The 20,907-nt window shown below is 40.6% G+C and overlaps 1 protein-coding gene across 2 annotated transcripts; it reads right to left on the reverse strand.

Moving 5' to 3' along the window:
* Positions 1-523: 523 nt before the first annotated feature.
* On the reverse strand, positions 524-20,466 carry cwf19l2 (CWF19 like cell cycle control factor 2). 2 transcript variants are annotated; one of them, XM_065960485.1, is made up of 19 exons: positions 20,350-20,466; positions 18,470-18,580; positions 18,042-18,164; positions 17,765-17,884; positions 17,429-17,548; positions 16,807-16,900; positions 15,365-15,480; positions 13,957-14,689; positions 13,438-13,699; positions 11,956-12,064; positions 10,463-10,564; positions 7,205-7,333; positions 6,674-6,811; positions 2,551-2,763; positions 2,016-2,132; positions 1,726-1,881; positions 1,327-1,407; positions 1,004-1,105; positions 524-871 (listed from the first exon to the last, which is right to left on the reverse strand). In XM_065960485.1, the coding sequence occupies exons 1-19, from the start codon at positions 20,440-20,442 to the stop codon at positions 731-733; spliced, it is 3,060 nt and encodes a 1,019-aa protein (XP_065816557.1). In that variant the 5' UTR covers positions 20,443-20,466; the 3' UTR covers positions 524-730. The 2 variants fall into 2 exon arrangements, with proteins under 2 accessions (XP_065816557.1, XP_065816558.1); XM_065960486.1 differs by having other exon boundaries at positions 20,341-20,460.
* Between the last annotated feature and the right edge of the window lie 441 nt (positions 20,467-20,907).

Genomic DNA, 20,907 nt, shown 5'->3' on the forward strand with positions numbered 1-20,907 from the left:
CTTGTTACAACATAAACTTAACAGTAAATCCAAATTTCCATCCCTTGAGATTCAAACAAACTCTGCACTATAATCTGTATCACAGGGTGTCTGAAATGACACCTGGAAGATTATCACACAGCCAATAGCAAAGCTGAAAGATAAAAAAGTGGGGGTAAATGTGGGGGCAAGGGGGCTTCATTGCTCATGTACGCTCAAGTTTAGGCCAGCACATGTGGCTGTGATGACACTGAAACCTTTTAGAATGAAGTGACAGCTGCAAAAGGATTAAGAAGCCACAAAGTAAGATATTAAATCCTGGGGGCTGCAGCATAGGGGAGGGCAGTATGGATAAGAGACACTTAAAAAAACAGGGGGAAGGACAGATGCAGCTTCAAAGGGGATTTGATGTATTTGATGTTGAAAATGCCTTTATACTTATTCTACTGTTCACCAACCTATTGTAAATGTGTAGTTTTGATGAGGAAAGAAAAGGAGATATGAAACATTTTCTTGCATGCAACATAAAAAACACAAATCAAAGTTAAGCATTTACTTTTTATTTAAGTAATACAAGTTCTCATGTTACAACTTCTAAAAAAGAGATTTTGTGTCCAATTATCATGAAGGCATCTGCACCATTATCTCCATATGTGACTTCAACTCTGGGAACAACAGTGTATTTGATTCATGTCTGTGTAGTCTCTGTTTCTGAGCAGAGTGTTGTACACCTCTCTGTGAGTTAGTCTTGTTAACCCTCCGTCTTGGTGCAGTCATAGGGTTTCCACCACTGTGCGAACTGCAGGACTTTTTTCCTCTGATCGTCAAAGTTCTCCCGGATTAATTTTCTCCAACGTCGCGGCTCCAAGTCCATCATGCCTCCAACCACTTCCTGTAAGAGAAAGAGGGATTTATCATGTTGAAATATTTGGCAAAATTGGATTGGATTATTGTTTTTACGCTGCACGTGCACGTTATAGTTTAAAAAGGAGGGAAGGCATAGAGATGTACTGTCAACACTGACCTTGCCGAAGTAATGGGGGAATTTCTGCTCGTTTTCAATGACATGAGCAAACCCTCCCTGGAGTCCAAAGTCTACTGCAAAGTAAGGCAGACCTCGAGGAACCTGAAAGGTATTCAACAAACAATAAACGACAATTTCCATGGATGGTGAGGTGAGAACAACAGAAAGGAGTAAAGGGAAAGATACAAAGTTAAGACAGTCAAAGAAAGTAAATCAGGGGAGAGGAAAGGATAGAAAAAGAAAAGAAAACTGCAAACTTACATAGAAAGGTTTGGAGGAGTAAAAGAAAGAGAAATGGAAAAACAATGACAAGGGGGGCTTACAGCTTGGCGGATGTCTTTCGAAGAGAGGTCGACGACCTTTTTGTTCATGGCCCATTCCTCGTCACACTCCATGATAGCTTTCTGAAAGCACAAACAGTTTCAACACTTTCAAGAACATATGCACTATTTTGATGTTATAACTTTAACAGATCGGTAGCAACTTTTTTGTTTGTCAAACCAAAATGAAGTTGATTAGAAAAGGAGAGTCCACACACACACACACACACACACACACACACACACACACACACACACACACACACACACACACACACACACACACACACACACACACACACACACACACACACACACACACACACACACACACACACACACACACACACACACACACACACACACACACACACACACACACACACACACACACACACACACCTTAAAGTATATGGGTGCCATATCCCCCAGTTCTCGTGGTAGTGGGATACACTCTAGGACCATGTGTTGCCTCCTGCGTGGGTTCATGTGTGTTTCCATGAACACACAGTCGAGCTCCTGGGACTCAAACATACGCACCAAAGTACGCCGGAACAGCTGAGGACAAAAAAAAAAGCAGCATAGAGGTTATCATGAGTGTTTGAAATAAACAGATCAGATTCAGATTCTATCTAACTCTCCTGTAAAATAACAGATATGTTGACAAGATTAACAAGTCTTGATTGGCTAACCTGCATTTCTGACCAGACATCCTCGTCCAATAAGGTGGCAGAGCAGTGATGATGAAGAGGACAGATGAGACAGTGGCCCTCTGTCATGGACACTCCTGCTGGCAGGCTCAGGTACACCTGGTCACAATGCAAACATACTGTAGATATGCATCCAATAGATCTGAAGATTTTTTTTTTTTTTATAATCAATAAGACAAAGCCTTGAGTCTATTCAATAAGAGTTGTAATGAAAGGACAACTGATCCATTAGTCTAAGACTGTCCGGACAATTTAATAACAGTTTTTATTATATTCTAAGAAGAAAGAAAAATGAAAACACTGTATTTACAGATGGAAAAATTCAAACATTTTCTGGTTTTGGACAGTTAATGACACAACTTAGTAAACATTTATTTTTAAGGATTTATAGAGAAATCAAGGTTCCGGCTCTATTTGTGGAGAAACTGTGCAAACCATCACATTGAATGTAATTAGATGAATGACACTGAGAACAGATTCCATCGTTCTTCAAACATCCCAACCTGTGATCATTTACCTTGCTCCCTATTGCCACTATGAGGTGCTTTGGGAGCTCTTGATTGCTGAAGCAGTAGTGGCATTTCTCCATGGAGGCCGCCAGCCTCCTACTCTCCCCAATGGCTTTGCTCCTCATCCTCTCCTCCTCCCTCCCCTCGCCCTCCCGCTGTGCTGCACTCGACACAAACATGTCATCCAGCGTGTAGTTGTCGCCGTCTGTCTTTCCCATCATCTGGAGAGTGGAGTGGAAGTGGTGGCGATGGAGACAACAGAGGAGACAGAGAGAAGATGTATGGAGGAAGAGGGAAGAAAGAAGGAATGGTGAGCAGGCCAAATCTGGGAACATATTTAAGCATCAGTAATAACACGGTGCGCTTCAGTGAATTATTTATCTTTATCACTATCTTTAAAGATGGTCATCCTTCTGTGCTGTTTCTAGGCCAAATTCTGTGTTTCTGCCTGGACTGCCCTGCATGTAAGTTTGTCATGTGTGTTAACCGTGTGAGGCAGGATGCTGAGTATCGACACTGGTCCTTCTACGTCTGAGACCTGTCGCCATGGCGACCAGGCAACAGGTTGGTATCAGTGTGCATGTGAGAGCGCGAGAGGCGAGCATGGCTTAAGTGTGTGTGCATGACTACTTGTGTAGGAGTGAGTGTGAGTGAGAGAGAGTGAAAATTGGATTAGTTTAGTGACAGCGTGGGAGGGAATGTACATGTGTGTGTTTGTGTGTGCATGTATATGCATGTGTGTATGTGTGTGTGTGTGTGTGTGTGTAAATGACAGCACTAAGTGTGCAGCAGCTCGTGCAGCATTTGTCCAAAAGAAGACAGTTTTATTTTCTGACATACATCCCCATCACACCATGATTTACACACATGTCTCTTGGTAAATGGACACATTCTTGATGCCCTTTAAATTATAGATTGTGAATTCAGCATGTAGCAGCAGAGCAGAAGAGATAACATATGTCTGGCACACTACTCATGTACTATTAAAAAATAAACTACATTAAATCTCCAGACAATGCTAGTCTGCTGACTTAATGCACTATGTCTCTGACCAATGGATTAAACTGGTATTTATAGAATCCCTGCCATGGTAACTGTAGATGTATTTTTAGTGTCACTCTTTGTAGGTGCACAGCATTCGTGTATGGGTGTGTATTTTTGTACGTGGGCACGTGGAATAACTGTACAAGGGTTGGCAATTGTGTGTCTGAGAGTGTGCCTGTATAAGTGAATGAGTGAGAGTGAGCGAGTGAAGACAGATAAACTCAGGGAAAGGGGGACAAAAAACATGGATAGAGCCAAAGCATTCATCTTTCTTTCCTTTTTTTTCTATTGCCATGGCAACTTCTCCAATCCCTTTGTTTATAAATGCTTCCTTTAAAAAAAACATACACACAAGCTGTCAGTAGGATATCATACTACGTTGTTGTCATATTCTTACCCAGAGAGAGAGAGAGAGAGAGAGAGAGAGAGAGAGAGAGAGAGAGAGAGAGAGAGAGAGAGAGAGAGAGAGAGAGGAAAAGTGCAGTATGTGAATCTGCAGATGGAGATCTCAATCTGAGATAAACATTTTGACATAAAACACCTGAGCACAGCTGTACCTTAAACTAACTTGGTTTGTATTGCTGCAGCGGAGACGGAGGATCAATTTTGACAATTTTTGATCAATTCAACAAAGCAGCATTCAGTGTGCATCAGTGGAACAACATTATCTGTGTCCTCTGCCGTGCCTTGGTGGTAACCCCACGTTGTTTTTAATCAAGTTTTCAGCTGCGGCTGATCTAATCTGACGCCGCTGTTGTTGTGACAGAAATGAGACGCCTGCTAGCTATTTGTTTTCTGTTGCTCTGTGTTAATGAAACAGGAGTGAGGGGAGATAAAAGGTATGGGGGAGAGTCATTATCACAAGTGCCTAATGAATCAGGGTTCTCTACAGACCTGGGAAACAGGACACAAAATTTGACCAACCTCTCCGAAGTTTAGGGAGTAAAAGGTAGGTTTGTGAATGGATGTAATAAAACATGAACCCACCTGAGTATTACAAAGTTTTAATTCTCAATTATGATTATCAGCAAAGATGTCATTTTGTACTCTTTTAAGCAGAGGTTGACTTGTCACACTGAACAAAAAGTCATTATGTTTGATGATAGACGAGAGGAACTGTAAGGAATACAAATCAGAAGCCATTTTTCATGATTGCAAAAAAATACATGTAATTTGCTCTACCTCTGGTTTTAAACCAATGAGGATGTGATCATGATACTACGAAAGCAAAATTGTGTTTAATTATTTCAATATATTATTTGGTAACAGCATCACAATATATTTAGTCATATAACATGTCATTATTTATGTCATTATATATATATATAACACACTTACCATATCTGATCGTTTTGGCGTATTCTCTTTTATAATGATCTTGTGTTTGACTTGGCTCCTTTGTGATACTTTTAACTTTGATATTCGATTGTTAATCTTCCTAATTTTGATAATTAGACTTTTTATCTAACATTTCACTTGATGTTTTTTGTAGAGCCCGACCGATTATTCACATGGCCGATAATATCAACCGATATTAGCATTACGCGATATTGGTATCAGCCAATTTTATGTCTGATATGTGCTGATGCAACTAGGTTTATTCTATTCAAGCTTATTATATATTTCTATATGCTTTTCATTCATTATTATATATTTTGTATTTATTATTTTTAATTTCTAAGTAAAGACTTGTGTTTCAGTGCACTGTTGTTATTCTGGTCAATAAAGATGTTTGTTCAAATGTATAAGAAATCTTGTCTCAATTATGAATCTGATAACTGGGTTTGACTGATCAACGCAAGAACTGTGTTTGTTTATTTATATCAATTGATCTCTAAAGATTGTAGCTAGATCGAAGAAAGATATCGGCCCATATGTCATTATAGGAATTTTTCTCTCTAAATAATATCGGTATCGGCCCCAAAACTTACACTGGAATGGTAGCAATACATATAAAGTGCTACAGTGCCTCTTGTAAGTGCAGTCATGGTTTAAAGAAGATTAATTGCATTAACTGCACTAAATGTGTATCTGTTGTGAGAGGACGATCAGAGCTGGCCCAGACTGATCTTGCTTTCTTCAGAATTTGTCTATTCCAGATATTTGACAAAACATACATTATGTTGCAATCACTTGACAGATTATTGTAAATAAATGGAAACCAACCTGCAGCTGATAAAATGTTCTTAAAATGATTATTATTATTATTATGTATCATAATGTTTTTTTTTATCTAATTACACCAGAAAGTCCAACATGAACAACATCCCCACACCGGACTGGACTGGTTTTGAAGTTGGTTTTATATGAGCGATTGAATAATGACTGCAGAATCACGAGATGCAAGAAATATTTGTTGAGTTATCTTATCTTCGACAGATTATAAATGCAAAGTTAATCTTTTGGGATTCAGATAACGACAACAGAATAATGTGTGAAACACACCGTCATCTGGATATACTTATCAAATGTAGTACCAGTATCAAATTAAGAGGTTGATGCACTTACAACCACTGACAACAAGGCACTTTCTCTGCCTGGTACGAAAGTTTAGGAAAAACAGTTTCATGCAGGGTTACTGTTCAATTATTGTGTCATAGAGACTCTACTCTTCAACTTGAACTGCTCTTGCTTCATCATCTCTTTCAGAAGACAGTGGACAGCAGCAGCTTTGGTTCTATGAAAACAAGAAAAACCAACCAAGGCCTGAGCAGCAGTGCTCTAGAGACAACCTGAGGTGTGCTTTGAGGCTCAAATGAGGAAAAGATGAAACAGAATAAAAACACCTAAAATAATCAAACAACTTCCCCTTTGCTAATAAATGCAAATCTAGTTGGTTTAGTTGTATTACATTAAAGTTATCTTTAATGTACAAAGTCTTTGACTCCAGAATTGTATTTTCTAAATTGAGATTTTGTGATAAAAACCAACAGTGAGGCTGCTAGATTGTGAAACACCTTGCTCATGTGTTGTCAAGAGAATTACTGATCTAAGCCCTAAGACACCAGGCGTTTATTTATTTAGTATTTACACACGTCTTAGTCACCAGGGCCCAGGAGTTGCAAGGTTTTGCAAAAGTTTTCTTACCTTTGAAGCCATGCGAGAGTAGAGGGCATTCTGATCCTGCGCAGTGCTCATCTTCTCCCTCCTCACCATCTCCTTCAGACCCACATTATCATCATCCTGGAAGTAGCGCACACGCTCCCCGTCAACGTGAGTCTCAATCTGAAGAAGAGAGAGGAAAAGAGAGGATGTGTGGGGATGCAGGATGGAGGAGAGGACAATTAACGGCTAATGAAATTGGATGCTGAATAAAAATAAATAAAAAATCTGATATATCTAAAGCTCAACCAAAATGTTGAAGATATTAGCAGTGAACATGGACAGGCCTGAGATTTTCCAAGAGGGAAAGATGTAAAGCAGACAGATAGTATATTAAACTAAGCCACTAACTCTACATGTTAACGGTGCACAAGATTTATTGGCTTCTCACTCAGTTCAAGATTTATGTTAACCATGTGTGCAGCGGCCATTTTCATGTTGTAAAAAATGTCCCTCCCTGCTGTCCTGGCATTTGTTTTTCTTCTTCCCCACCACCCGTCATCCCTCCCTCTTTACCGCTTTCTTCTTCCGTCGTCCTCCGTGGGGCTCCAGGGATCCGGACGGGGCATTGACTGGCCAGGCCCGACCTGATTGGTCTGTTCTGAACAGCAGGACTTCCTGGTCTTCACTGGAGCGACCTGTGACCTAGAAGAAGAAAAAAAAAACACATCCAAGTTATTTTCACGTTTGTATAGCATGGACAGGACTTTACAGTATTTGTGTATCCAAGAGGATGCAACACCTACGCGTCAGGCAAATGCGTCACTAATCGATGAAGGGAAGGAGGGTGAAATTAACAGAAAGCATTTGCAAATGTTTTGGATTCAGAGCAGCAGACGTGTGTGACGGAGCAGAAAAGACTGACTTTTATTCTTCTAACAAATGGAGCTTCTGACATCATGAAAATACTGTAAGAAGCTTTTCTCATGCCAAAAAATATCTTAACTTCTGAAAGGGCTGGGTTAAAAAGTGCCACCACTACTACATAAATGAGTAACTTGTTCACATTATTTTATGATGAATCATCTTTTCTCTGTGTGATCCATCAGTAAGACGCTCTTGGACGACAACTGTGTTAGAAGAAATCTGAGGAGGGCGCTCTGGAGATAACATTTGTCTATTCAGATAAAGGTTGATTTTCTTGTTAATAAAAAGGGAGGTGTGTTTTTACAGAGAAATGGAGGACCTGACTTTCTTTACAAAGTTTTTCAGGGTCAATTTAGTTGTCAACATGTGTTTTACGAAATCAAAAAGTTTGAAGAAGTTTCTTGCAGGTTGGAACAATCCATTTTTGCACAAAGGGAAAAAAGTATCTTTACGTAACAGCATCCAGGGCCTGACTTTACAGCCTATAAGAGGCCGATGTTCGACCTGACAAGTAGAGAGAGGCGGCAAAGAAACACGAACAAGGAGGGAGAAGCAGCGAGGATGTGAGGCAGTCACAAGAGACTCAAACTGGACTGTCAGAAAGAGAATGATGGAAGAGAATATTTTCTCTGCTTCAGTCGAGAAAGTGGAGCCTTTTGAGGCACTGAGCGCATTGGAAATATGAAATATGAAGCAGACAGCAAGCTTCAGAAACACTGACTGGTGAAGACAAGCCGAAAGTCCTCGATAACAAGACAGACTGGAAGGACCTCGAATGAGTGCAAATCAACAGCACTCCAGAATCTGAGAAGGCTGAAGTACCTCTCAGCTGATGAGTGCACTAAAATGCAAGAATTATGACATTTTTCTCAGGATGCGTGGTGACCGCCTTATTTGGGATGAATCTGGCTTTACCATTCACTGCAAATAAAGTTATTTAATAAATCATGACCTGCTCTACATGAGTTTATAAAGTTGTCTTGAGTTTCCTCCTGTCCCAAATATGCTCTGTTAGTGTGTTTGAAAACAAGAGAGGGGAGATAAAGCAGTGCTGAAGAGTCTGCTCCCTGCCATTGCCTTCTATTAATCACATGTACAACAGATGCAGACGAGGTGTTACATGTGTTCTGTGACTTCCTGTCATATTTTTTCTTATTCTCTTGCACAGATAAACACGGGGGGGGGGGGGGGGCCCACTCTGAATGACCTCTGGTAGGGGCAGCATTTGTTTCTCATTAGGGGTCGGCTAAAATGTCAAACAGGAGCTGTGTCCAGAAAGACAGCAAGACTTCAAAACTGAGCTGCAAAAAGACGTCAAATAAACAAATTCCTTTTTAAAAAGGGGTCATATGTAACTGCAGAGGATTTAGTTTCAGCTGAAGACGGGTGCATGTTTGTCTTGTCTGAAATGTTAAGGGAGTCTGATGCTGCTGAAACCAACTGTCCTAAGTGTCTGTGTAAGAATTTAAGAGAAAATATGGCCTTCAGTGTTTGGATTAGCGTTTAGACCATTGGAGAGGGGAAAAGATTGGAAAGATTCAGTATCTGTGTGTTGGTGTCGGGTTAGAGGCCGTGTGCAAGTCTCTGTGTTTATCTATTCCTGAGTTTGTATGACTTGAGAATAAGTGTAAGTATCCAATTTAGGTTGCTGTGTCTCTACCTGGATTTATGCAGCTAAACATGTGTCAATCTGCTCTGGGTTTTTAGTGTTATGTGGACATGCGTGTGTGTGTTGGATCGATTGTAAATCTTGGGAAATAAATCTGTGCTGATATCAGCTCAGAGGAATAAGTGCTCTGTGAAAGTGAAATGGAAAATATTAAAGAGCCCATATTCTGCCCTTTTTGGGGTTCATATATTTAATCTATGTTCCTACTTTTGTACGTTCACAATAGCTAAAGTCGGAAAAAAGTGTCTGTTTTCATGTACTGCTCATCCTAACTCCCTCTACGCTTTGAGTCCGTCAGCTACGCTCTGCTGAGCCCCCACTGTTAGACCCCAAGTGTGCCAAGTCTGCTCTGATTGCTCTGCCGATCCGCTCTGCCGTAATTGGTCAGTTGCTCAGCACGGTTCTCGGAAATGTCCCGCCTCTTTTACCATATAGGGAATGCAGCCACTTTGTCTCCGTCCGAGGGGAGCATAAACATTAGCACCTTGTCAGTCCTTGTCGGACTGACACATTTTTATCGAGGGGGGCTAGAACCGAGCGTTACATGCGGCTAATGCTACAGCTAACAGGAGGAGGTAGGAGAAGCCGCGTTTCCGTGGACTTTGAATTTTTGCAAATAGATGTGCCTAAACATGCACAGGACACTTGGAAAACACACTAAAGAGCATATAAAACCAAAAAAAGCATAATATGGGACCTTTAAGATTGATAAAAGGAATCGAGAAGGAATGATAAATAAATTGAGTATTCCTGAACACCTCTTATTTGACAGACATTCAATTGGCTTAAGATGATGCAAAATGTATGCAGTCTGATATACTGCAAAAGTTTCTATCAGTATGATGAAGGTCATAACATCCATTCATGTTGGAACCATTTTGGAGAGATTCTGAACTTAACTTTTGGGTGGTTTTTCTTTTTGCATTCCATTCTGTCGGGGCGCACTCACACCAGGCAAAGTTGCTCCGTACAGTTCTGAAGCACGATTGACCCCTCCCCCTTCCCCCGCTGGCCTGGACTCACACTGCTCCAGGACTTACCTGGGCACTCACACTAGTCAAACGAACTGGACTCTGAAGGTCAAATGATCTTGGGTGCGGTACGGATTGCCTAGTGTGAGTGCGCCTTTAGACTGAGCGCTGTTTCTGCTAATTGATCGACCTGTGCAAACACTTTGCTACTTACACAATACCTGTCAGAATGAAAGAGAGAGACTTACAGATAATACATTTACACACCTGTTTTGATCTTGCTGTTTCTTGCTGTTTCTGTTGGTTGGCGTGGATCTCTTTGGCTTTGTGTGCTGCATCAAGCTGGGATTTTAGCTTCTCCACCATAGCCTGAAACAAACACACGCATATATTTATATAACACAAAAATGCCTTTCAAAAAGCAAGAAAATGTAAAGATTGGTCACCCATTCATTGTTAATTTGAAAATTTAAAAAAAAAATCAGAGAATCGAAAAAGACCAAGTACTTTGAGTTTTCTGTTGTATCACTACACTGATTCACACAAGTCTTATCAATGTAAGATTTTAAAAAGACGATGAACTGTTCTTGGCAGATTTCTTGTCATGTAAAAATGATCATTCAGCCTCTAAAAATACAGCCTATTAGATAACTCAGAAAGGCTTAGATGATGCCAGATACAGAAAGAGAAACTGTGGTATGCTAATGTTTTATAGGCAGCATGTATTTCTATAACATTGGCTCTGAGGTAGTGCAGACTGAGCGCACGCACAGGCACGCACACGCACGCACACACACAAATAACTTTTTAAGCCATGGCACATATTAATACATTTCAACATAAGCATTAATAGGAGTGAATAGAAGTGAATGACTGTTACAGGCACTTAACCCTCACTCACTCACTCACACACACACACACACACCAAGTGGTTTGGATATATCTGTTTGATAGTTTCGTCTTGTGGGGAGATGATGGAGACCCGCCTGATACCTATACCATTTGACATTGTAAGTGTGAGTATGTGCGTCCATGCAGTGTGTGTGTGTGTGTGTGTGTGTGTGTGTGTGTGTGTGTGTGTGTGTGTGTGTGTGTGTGTGTGTGTGTGTGTGTGTGTGTGTGTGTGTGTGTGTGTTTAACAGGCAGTTCTTACTCTATATATTACTCTATTTTAGAATTGACACATGAAGACAGACAGAGGGAGTTAAGTGCACAGATCAATAGTTATAAATTGATGGATCCCCTCATGTCCTATTAAAGCTACACATTGAAAATAAATCTCTGTGCATGTGTTGATATACGTTTTGCATTATGGCGTGATGCAGTATTAATGCTAGAGAGAGATTAAGGCTAGTATGTCTTTTAGAGTCCAAATTTTTAAGATACAAATGTTCAAACCAAAAAGTAAAACAACCAGTAAAAAAAAAAAGAGAATCAGACACTGTGCAGGATCCTTATAGGAGAGAACACATGATTTATTGATCTGATCCACAGTGTTGAATTTATGTTTTGGCAAGTCAATCCAATTTATCTTTTAGGAGTGAAAGTTCCTCAGAGATATGATAATCCTTGGATTAACAGCATCTCCGGGAAACTTTTCCGAACAGGATAAGGCTAATAAATTGTTTCTCAACTTCAAATAATTCCTTTCCTAAAACAGTAGATGCTGAAGGCCTGGTTGTTGTTGTCCTGTGTTTCCAGGCCAATAAGTTTTCTAAAGTCACAGTGACTCTTACAGTATGTGAAACAATGACACTCACCGTGTTTCCCATGATCTCTGCCTTCACCAGTTTGGCACCAAGTTTGTTCATCTCCTCCTCTGACAGCAGCGGAACCTGCTCCTCCTCTTCCTCACTCTCACTCTCACTCCTAAGAAAAATACAGAGGAATAAAAAATCCCTACCACAATATGTTTATGCACCACGCTTAGAGCAGCCTTTCTTCAGCACTTAACTTCTGTTTTTTAATGCAGAGTTTCTCTTCGGTTCCCCCCTGAACTCCGACATTCTTATTCCCCCCTAATAATAACCCTTATAACAGGAAACTTATCTGTGATGTTCTTGATTTAACCATTTAGTTGTAATCTTATGTGCCCTCACACTGTTTATCTGTCATGATTCATTTGAGCCTTTCTGCACCCCCATCCCCTAGAGATCATTACAGCCTTGCTGTGAGGGATCTGAAGTGCTGCCTGGGAAGCATCGTTCTACACTATTACTCTCCTCATAGTCTCATTTCATTCTGCTGCCACTCGGCAGGCTCATTTCATGCTGCGGGGGTCACGGGTGCTGGTTTAACCCAAACAACTTAGCCTAATGAGGCAAACCCAGAGCGACTGAGAAAGCTTCTCAAAGAAGTGATGCTGACATCTGGCCGACGACGGTGCTATAGGTTGGACTGTCGTGAAAACAGGAAATTATATAAGCCCATGATGCAATGGTTATTATTTCAGGTACGTTTCACATTTCGGGTTTTTGCAGATTGCTGTCTTTGTAAAGGGACAGAATACTCATATATATTATCTACTAGACAGAGTCCTTTGAATTGAAAGATAGCCATTACGATTACAACAGATAACATATGGCAAGTTCAGAGACATGGGGAGTTTTTTCTTGGTATATTAAGATTAATGTGCAGAAGAAGATAAGGACTAATAGAGCACACATGTGAAGGCACAGCCATGTTTTATGGAAGGGATTACTTACTTATAGAATGGTTTGTATGTGTCAACATAAATATGACCCAATGCAGATTGATCCTTTTAAGTATTTTGTCTTGAAGTTCTTTTAGCACATGCAGGTTAACTGTGTGTGTGGCCCTTGAAAGATTCTAAGGGTAAGGGTTAGACTGCAGAAAGCACAGCATGTGTGATTTTTTTACTTTTTTTAATCATGAAATGAGAAATTTCCTATCAGCCAAGATGAAAAATATTCCAAAGATAAATGCAAATAAATTTTTTATACTATGTTTTACAGTGTTGCTGAAATTAAAAAAAATGAGCAGCAAAATACTGTTTAAGTGGCTGCAGTGAAGTTTGTGAGCAGTATATAAGATGTCTGTGTGTATAGCATAGTAACACTATTACTGATGTGCTTCATGTGAAATGACAATAATGGGATCAATGCATTCATTATGCCCACTGAAACACAGGTCATACAAACTGGAGAATTCAATCAGTGCAAAAATGATTGAAATCATTAAAGAAACATGTGAATGAGCCAAAAAGATCAAAAGGGTATAACCTTGATGTTGTTGTTGTAGCAGCAGCTTTATCAACGTGCATGCCGGAGTCTTGAGGAGCTTTTGCAGCCTTCCCAGGATCCCTCTCTTTCTCCTGGTGTTGTTGTTGTTGTTTCTCAGAGCTATAAGATTCCCGGGAAGAACTGCTGCTCTTCTTCCAGGTTGGAATGCTTGTATTACGTGGATCAGGGTCTTCATCGTCAGAGGTTGGTTTTAGGAACCCTTTGGGTCGACCTGCAGGAGGAGGGCGGCGACGCTCTAAAACTACAACATAAAGAAAGTGTTAAAGCATGTTAGGGCCTCTGAGACTCCCTACGTGTTTGAATATGTATACAATTTATACAAACAAATTTCTCCTTGCGGGATCAATAAAGTATAAATTATTATTATTATTATTATTATTATTATTATTATTAATTTGATTAAAGAAAAGTGGTGTTTCCTGAGTTTGGATAGAAATGGACAAAATGTTTGTGCATGTGCTCTGACAACTGCTAGAAAAGGCCTTAATATGAACCCACCTTCACCGCTATCGTCATCTTCAGTGGGTTTGAGGAAGCGGCTTTTTAGTGACCCAAGAGAGGAAGAACCTTGACTCCAACTTTCCCCTGATGATAATGATGTAACAGGTCTCTCTCTTTCACTATCTCTATCCGTGTCTCTGTCTCTCTCTCTGTATCTTACGCTATCTCTGTCTCTCTCTCGGTTTCTTTCACCATCTCTATCCACCTCTCTGTCTCTCTCTCGGTTTCTTTCACCATCTCTATCCGTCTCTCTGTCTCTCTCTCGGTTTCTTTCACCATCTCTATCAGTCTCTCTGTCTCTCTCTCGGTTTCTTTCACCATCTCTATCCGTCTCTCTGTCTCTCTCTCGGTTTCTTTCACCATCTCTGTCTCTCCTTTTGTCTCGATCGCTCTCTCTAAACCTGTCACCATCTCCACCTCTCTCCTCCCCTCTCCCTCGATACCCTCCCCGCTCTCTCTCCCTGCCCTCTCCTCTCCCGGCTCGGTTTCTCTGTCTGTCTGTTGGTGACGGATCTCTTTCCCATTCACTTCTTCTCCACTGATCTCTGTCTGCTCCTTCTCCCTCTTTTCTCCACATCCTCCCTCTGTCCACATTGTCTCCTTTCCTCCATCCGCCTCTTGCTGTCCTCTCTCCCCCTCCTCCTCCTCCTCCTCTTCCTCCTCCTCCTCTCTTCTCTCCGTAAACGGCTTTTTCAGCATCATCAAGTCTCTGCTGAAATTCTTCCATTGACTAAAAAAGGAGAAATAAAAGAAATATTAAATTACTTGAAGGCTTTCCCAGGTTTTGTCAGATAACACCAGCTGTGTTTTACTCAAATCTGCCCAAGTGGGAGTTTTTATATACAAGACATTATACTGACATCTCGTACTCTATCACAACTGATAAATACAAAAAGCTCTGAGACCAAAAATAAGCAAACACACACATATGTTTAAGATAAAGTGGGCTTAATGGATACCAAAAACATAATGTACCACCATGTTAGAAGACGTCTCTGCTGTACTAGATTTAATATAGTGGTGCACTGCTGAGAAACACACAGACACACACAGACACACACACACAGTTCTGATTGTCGCAGTTTATATGCTGTCAACTAGGAACACAAATGCTGACACTGCTGAAAGGAACTGTGTGTGTGTGTGTGTGTGTGTGTGTGTGTGTGTGTGTGTGTGTGTGTGTGTGTGTGTGTGTGTGTGTGTGTGTGTGTGTGTGTGTGTGTGTGTGTGTGTGTGTGTGTGTGTGTGTGTGTGTGTGTGTCATTTAGAGTAACAAGGAATCAAATGTGTACTCTAATCTCATCTTGATTTAATTTGAATATTGTGTCACTTCCTCATCGTCTGGTGACTTTTTGGCTTAACTGTAGGTGACTGCTTCAGTGTGCAGTCGTGAAAGTCCTCTCACCCCGTATCTCTCAGACACCACATCCTTCAGGCTGCGCTGCTCCCTCTCAGCCTGCTCCTTCATCCTCTGGAAGCTCTTCCTCAGCCAGCTCAGACCTGCGTCGTTCACTACGGAGACTGCAGGCAGACAGAAAAAAAAAACAGATTCAAGGGAAAAATCCGTCTTCAAATCCATGGAACATAAAAGTTATTTCAAAAACAACACTTCACACAATTTCCTGGAGAGATAAAACATTAAAGATGTAACAGCCAAAAGCTGGGATCAAAGTCAACATCAAGTAACTGAGCCAGAGTGTTTGAGAACTGCTTAAAGGCTGGACGTACAAAGAGTGTTAGGCTGGCAAACACACAAATATTACATTTTACACCTGCAACTGAAAAGAGACGGCGATCCTTAAAGTGACTTTTTTTTATCCACTGTATAAAAGAACGACAACAATCTATTCTACTTTCAATCAACACAGCTAATTCATATGTCTTCGCTTACGTTTTCCTTTTTAAGACCTTTTTACAAAAACAACCACAAGTTTTCTCATCATTTAAAGTAACGACCATACAAATGTATATACAGACCTCATACATATGAAGGGCAAAGCAGGTGAGCGTGTGTTTGGTGTTTGTATCGGCTTCATTTGCCTTTCTGGTAAAATAAGGCTTAGAGCAGAGAAGCCATGTCTGCTCCAGAGGAAACTGTACTCACAGTGGAGAGATAAGAGACAAGTGTACGTATGCCTGCTTTTGCTTGTAAGCTTAACACAGCTTACACCCTGTCTCTCTCTCTCTCTCTCTCTCTCTCTCTCTCTCTCTCTCTCTCTCTGTCTGTCTCTCTCTCTGTCTCTCTCTCTCTGTCTGTCTGTCTGTCTGTCTGTCTGTCTGTCTGTCTCTCTCTCTCTGGATTCCTAAATCTCTGACTCTGAAGCCTCACCTTGTTCTGTCTTATTCGTCAGTCTTTGGTAAAACCTCTATGTTAACCGTTATGACCACATTACTGGGTGTTTTTAAATTCTACTATTTTATCACACTCTTTAACTCTGAATCAGGCAGGTAATGGTGTGCCATCATCCTTGACATATTCACACAAAGCCTTTCCAAGCTGAAAATTCTGGGTTGATACATGAATGAAGGGCTGGAGGGTCACTAGAGCTTGTTTTGAGATGAATTATGATGTTGTTAAGAAAAGAAGGCTGATGCAGAAGAGTGTAAAGTGCTGCAAGTAAACATAAGGGTGTGATAAGAATGTGATTGTGCAGAGCAGATTGATCAAAAGAGGGTTGCACACTTGAAGGTTATCTGATGTTTACCTGAGTATAACAGAGTATTGACTGTGCTTCATTGTGAACAATAACAAAAACTCAGGATTTCAACTATTCTGAGGATTTTTTTACATTTAAGAATCTAACTTGTGCATCTGCCTGAATACAGCCCACTGATCTTTGGTGCTACCTTTTGTTGTTGCAGTTCCAGCCTTCTCCTCTGGGGGCAGACCAGATCCTCCATCTTTCCAGTATGGATTAAGTTCCAATTTGTGCAAACCAGCCTGGGGGAAATACAAATTTACACACAGGAATCATTTCTGTAAACAACACAACAGAGGCACAAATGCAAAAAAAAAAAAGAAAAAAGAAAAGAAAAAATCTGCCGACCGCATTAGGTACACACACACATCAATATATCACTTTCCAAGAAGGAGCGACCTCTTCAATACACTTAAAAAAACTTTATTAGTCCCAGGGGGGGGCAGTTCAAAGTCACATGGATCAGTAGCATGAAAAACAGGGCTGTATGAAAGATAACTAATTGAATTCTGAGTGAGTGAAGTGACAACAGTGCGATGAAGGACAAAGATACAAACAGGAAATAAATATGTAAACACAGCGGTTACCCTGGTAACCACACAGCTGGTGAATTAGGATAAGGATGCAACCGTGTTTTCAAATAGTGTGCAATCCATGTAAGAACAAGATCACTCTTTCTCCCCTATGCGTCTCTTCTCATATTACATCAGGTGTCTATTAACACAGATGTGATTCTGCCATGTCTGCATACATCATACACAAACACTCACCTGTTCAATGGCCTGTGCTTTTGCTTTCTCCTCGTCTTTCAGCCGTTCTTTCTCAGCTCTCCTCTCTGTTGTAGAGGTAGTTTTCATTGCCAGGAAGTCAAAGGTCATCCATTCGTCTCTCTACAGGAAAAAGAGAAAGAAACATGAATGAGTCAGTTTAACACTAAAGCAGAAAAGGTCAAAACTGTGTTTGCATGTTAAATATGTAATAATAATCTTGATACAGTACTAAATGTAGTAATGTACGCTCTATTAAGATGAAGTATTAAGTATTCATCTCAACAGTCGAAGCGTGGAGTTTTCAAGTATATGCATTGCAGGGGTTTAGGAGGTCACCTGTTGGACATTCTGGTCTGGGCTTTGGTTGCTCTCTGAAGGTTTAGAGTCATCAGGGAGCTTCCAGGCTTTAGCAGTTTGGGCCTGTGGTTTGGCCTCAACCCACTCATCCCCCGAGTCCTGATAGACAGAGAAGGCAGAGCGCGAGAGAGAGAGAGAGAGAGAGAGAGAGAGAGAGAGAGAGAGAGAGAAATATGATGGATCAAAAAAATCCCTTGTAAGTGAACAGTTCAGATTCAGACCCTGCCAGAAGGAATTCTGAGTTTGAATATCTTACCTCTGAGCTGTCATTAGAGCCATCTCCCGTTTCTGCGGTTTTCTTCTCTTTCTTGGCCTTCTTCTTCTCCTTTTTCTTTTTAGATTTCTTTTCTTTTTTCTTTTTGCTCTTCAAAGAATCCTCCTGCAAAGTGTACAGACGTCATCAGTTATGTTTTTCTCTCTTAACTGTGTGATTTGTATATTTAAGGTGAATTACATTTATACTGTCAGTCCTCAATCACACAAGAGTGCCTGCAGGGTAAAACTTTTGTCTTCATATTGTGGGTTTAGGTGGACAAAAATGTTCCTGCGACACACAGTCAGTATACTCATGACTTGTCATCGAGTAGGTCCGACAAACTATTGCAATACACTGATGTGTCAGGGTCTTTATTCTAGTTATGATAACATCCAAAGCTATAAGTGAGAGAAGGCTTTGTATCTTACTTCTTCTATCGCCTGCAGCCTCTGGTTGATCTCAGGGAGCATCCATGTGTCCTCGCCTCTCAGCCTCTTCAGCTCCTTCCTCCTCTCTTCCTTGTCATACTGCTGCTTGGCCTGATGGAAACAAGAAGGACAAAATATGAATCACGGATGACAGCAAGGTTACCAGCATTTGCAGTCAAGATGTCCATCTAATGCCTATCCTTTGGAGCTGTGATATTTTTTCTTTCTCATTATGAAACCAATGATACAGATTTCAAATGCATTTTGTAGTGCTGACAAGTGACGTGATAGGTAGGGCTGGGCAATATATCGAGTTTTTAAGATATATCGATATATTTTCAAACAAGATATAGAGTAAGACAATATCGTTCATATCGATATAGTTTAAGTTGCATTAAAATAACGTTACAGAGGTGCCAGGTCACCTTTTCCTCATCTCACTGATGATGACTGACTGTCAGTCCCTCTTAACCCTGCTTCTCCTCTCTCTCTCTCTGTTATTGTATTTAAGGAACATTTTCATTTTATAATATTACTTTTTAAACTCACAAAGAGGTAGTTTATTTTTTCCATGTGTTTTCACTGTTAATAAAATACATATCGATATATATCGAGTATCGCCATTCAGCTAAACAATATTGAGATATGAGTTTTGGTCCATATCACCCAGCCCTAGTGAAATGTACATGCGGCGACCAAAGTGACTCAATCAAGTAATTATGAGCCCAAATCCTTTTCAAAATGCGGCTGCTCGCCTCCTAACAGGCACCAAAAAGAGGGACCACGATAACCCATGTGCTCCGTTCTCTCCACTGGCTTCCTGTTCGCTGCAGGATTGATTTTTAAATTTTACTTCTGGCTTTTAAATCATTAAATGGCTCAACACCTCACTACCTAAGTGAACTACTACATGTTCATGCTCCATCCAGAGCACCAAGGTCCTCCAACCAGCTGCTCCCGGACGTGCCCAAAACAAAGGCTCAAAAACCAGGGCCGATCGAAAGCTTTTTTTCGACACTTTAAAACAGATTACCATTTAAAAATAAGATCTGCTGCCACAACTGAGCAGTTTAAGTCACTTAAACACATTTCTTTTTCTTGGCTTTTTTTTTTTTTTTTTACCTCTAGTTGAGTGTTTTATCCCAGCAGCAGTGTCTACTAGAACTTTGACTCTTGTTTTGTGTTTTAATTCACTTTTTTAATTTTTGCTTACACGTGTCTTTATGATGTTTTGGACGCAATGTATTTTGCCTGATTTACTGTACAGCACTTTGGTCCGCCTCGGCTGTTATAAATGTGCTTGTATGAATAAAGTTGACTTTGACTTGACAGACTAGAAAGGGCATTTTAAAAAGGACCACGCATTGTTTTGTGTAGCACATGTGAGCCGAGCAGATAAGTGTCTTTACATCTCTCGGTGTTCATCATTAATGCTCCGTGTTGCTGTGTGTGTGTCTGGTAACAGTAAACACAGCTGCTCAGGGAGAGAAAAAAAAAACCGATTCAAAAACCTGTGTGAACATGTGATTACTACAAAAGCCTGTCCTAATCTTTATGCTTGTAACAGACAAGACGTAAAGCATCTTTGTAACAGGTCTCCTATCTGTGTTTGTCATGCACTATCCTCCCGCCTGTGCACACACATGTACTGTTAGCTCTCCGGAATAAATAAAGGCTGTGAGAGGAGACAATTTACATCACGGTTAAGGTGTGAGATTAAAAAAAAACACCTTTTTAATATAACGTAAACGCAACCTTAGCTATTGGCCTGCTAGGTTGTTAGCTTCCATTCGGTCGAAACCTGCATCATTAAAGTCAAATATGACGCCACAAAGCTGACCTCGGTTGACTCACAGGTTAGTCTGATTTACAGTTTATACCTTTTCTATCGCCTCTTTTCGAGCCTGTCGTTTGCCATCCTTTCTGTCCTCTATGCTGCTCGAGCTCTCAAAACTGACTCCGCACGCCGCCATGACACCACTGCACTGTCGTCAATGTTGTTGCTTGGGTGTCGTGAAAGCGTGGGAGTTTACGGCAATCGTTGATTTGTGGTTATTGTAGTTTAATGACATCATCATTAACATAAAGATAAAATGATGCCTATTTTTTTTTATGGCAAAATGACTTGGGTACAAAATGTTAAACTTAAGGTAGCTAAAGGTACACACATGAAGGGGTTGTTTTTGTGCAAAGGGTGTTGGCTACGGTACAAAGTCTAAGCGTAGCCCCTTGTATGAACAAAATTCAATCCAGATGTATCAGGCTTCATTAATATGTTTAACTAGATAATGAACTTAAACATGTGTATGCACAAGCGGATTTAGGTTATGAATATTAGGTTAGAATGTCGACCTAGCTCAGGGATGGGCAAGTTTGGTCGCAGCAAGGGCCACATTCGTTTAATTCTCACTATATACCAGGGGGCCAAATTGTAGGAT

The sequence above is a fragment of the Labrus bergylta genome, chromosome 11 (assembly GCF_963930695.1).
Source record: "Labrus bergylta chromosome 11, fLabBer1.1, whole genome shotgun sequence".
Lineage (NCBI taxonomy): Eukaryota > Metazoa > Chordata > Actinopteri > Labriformes > Labridae > Labrus > Labrus bergylta.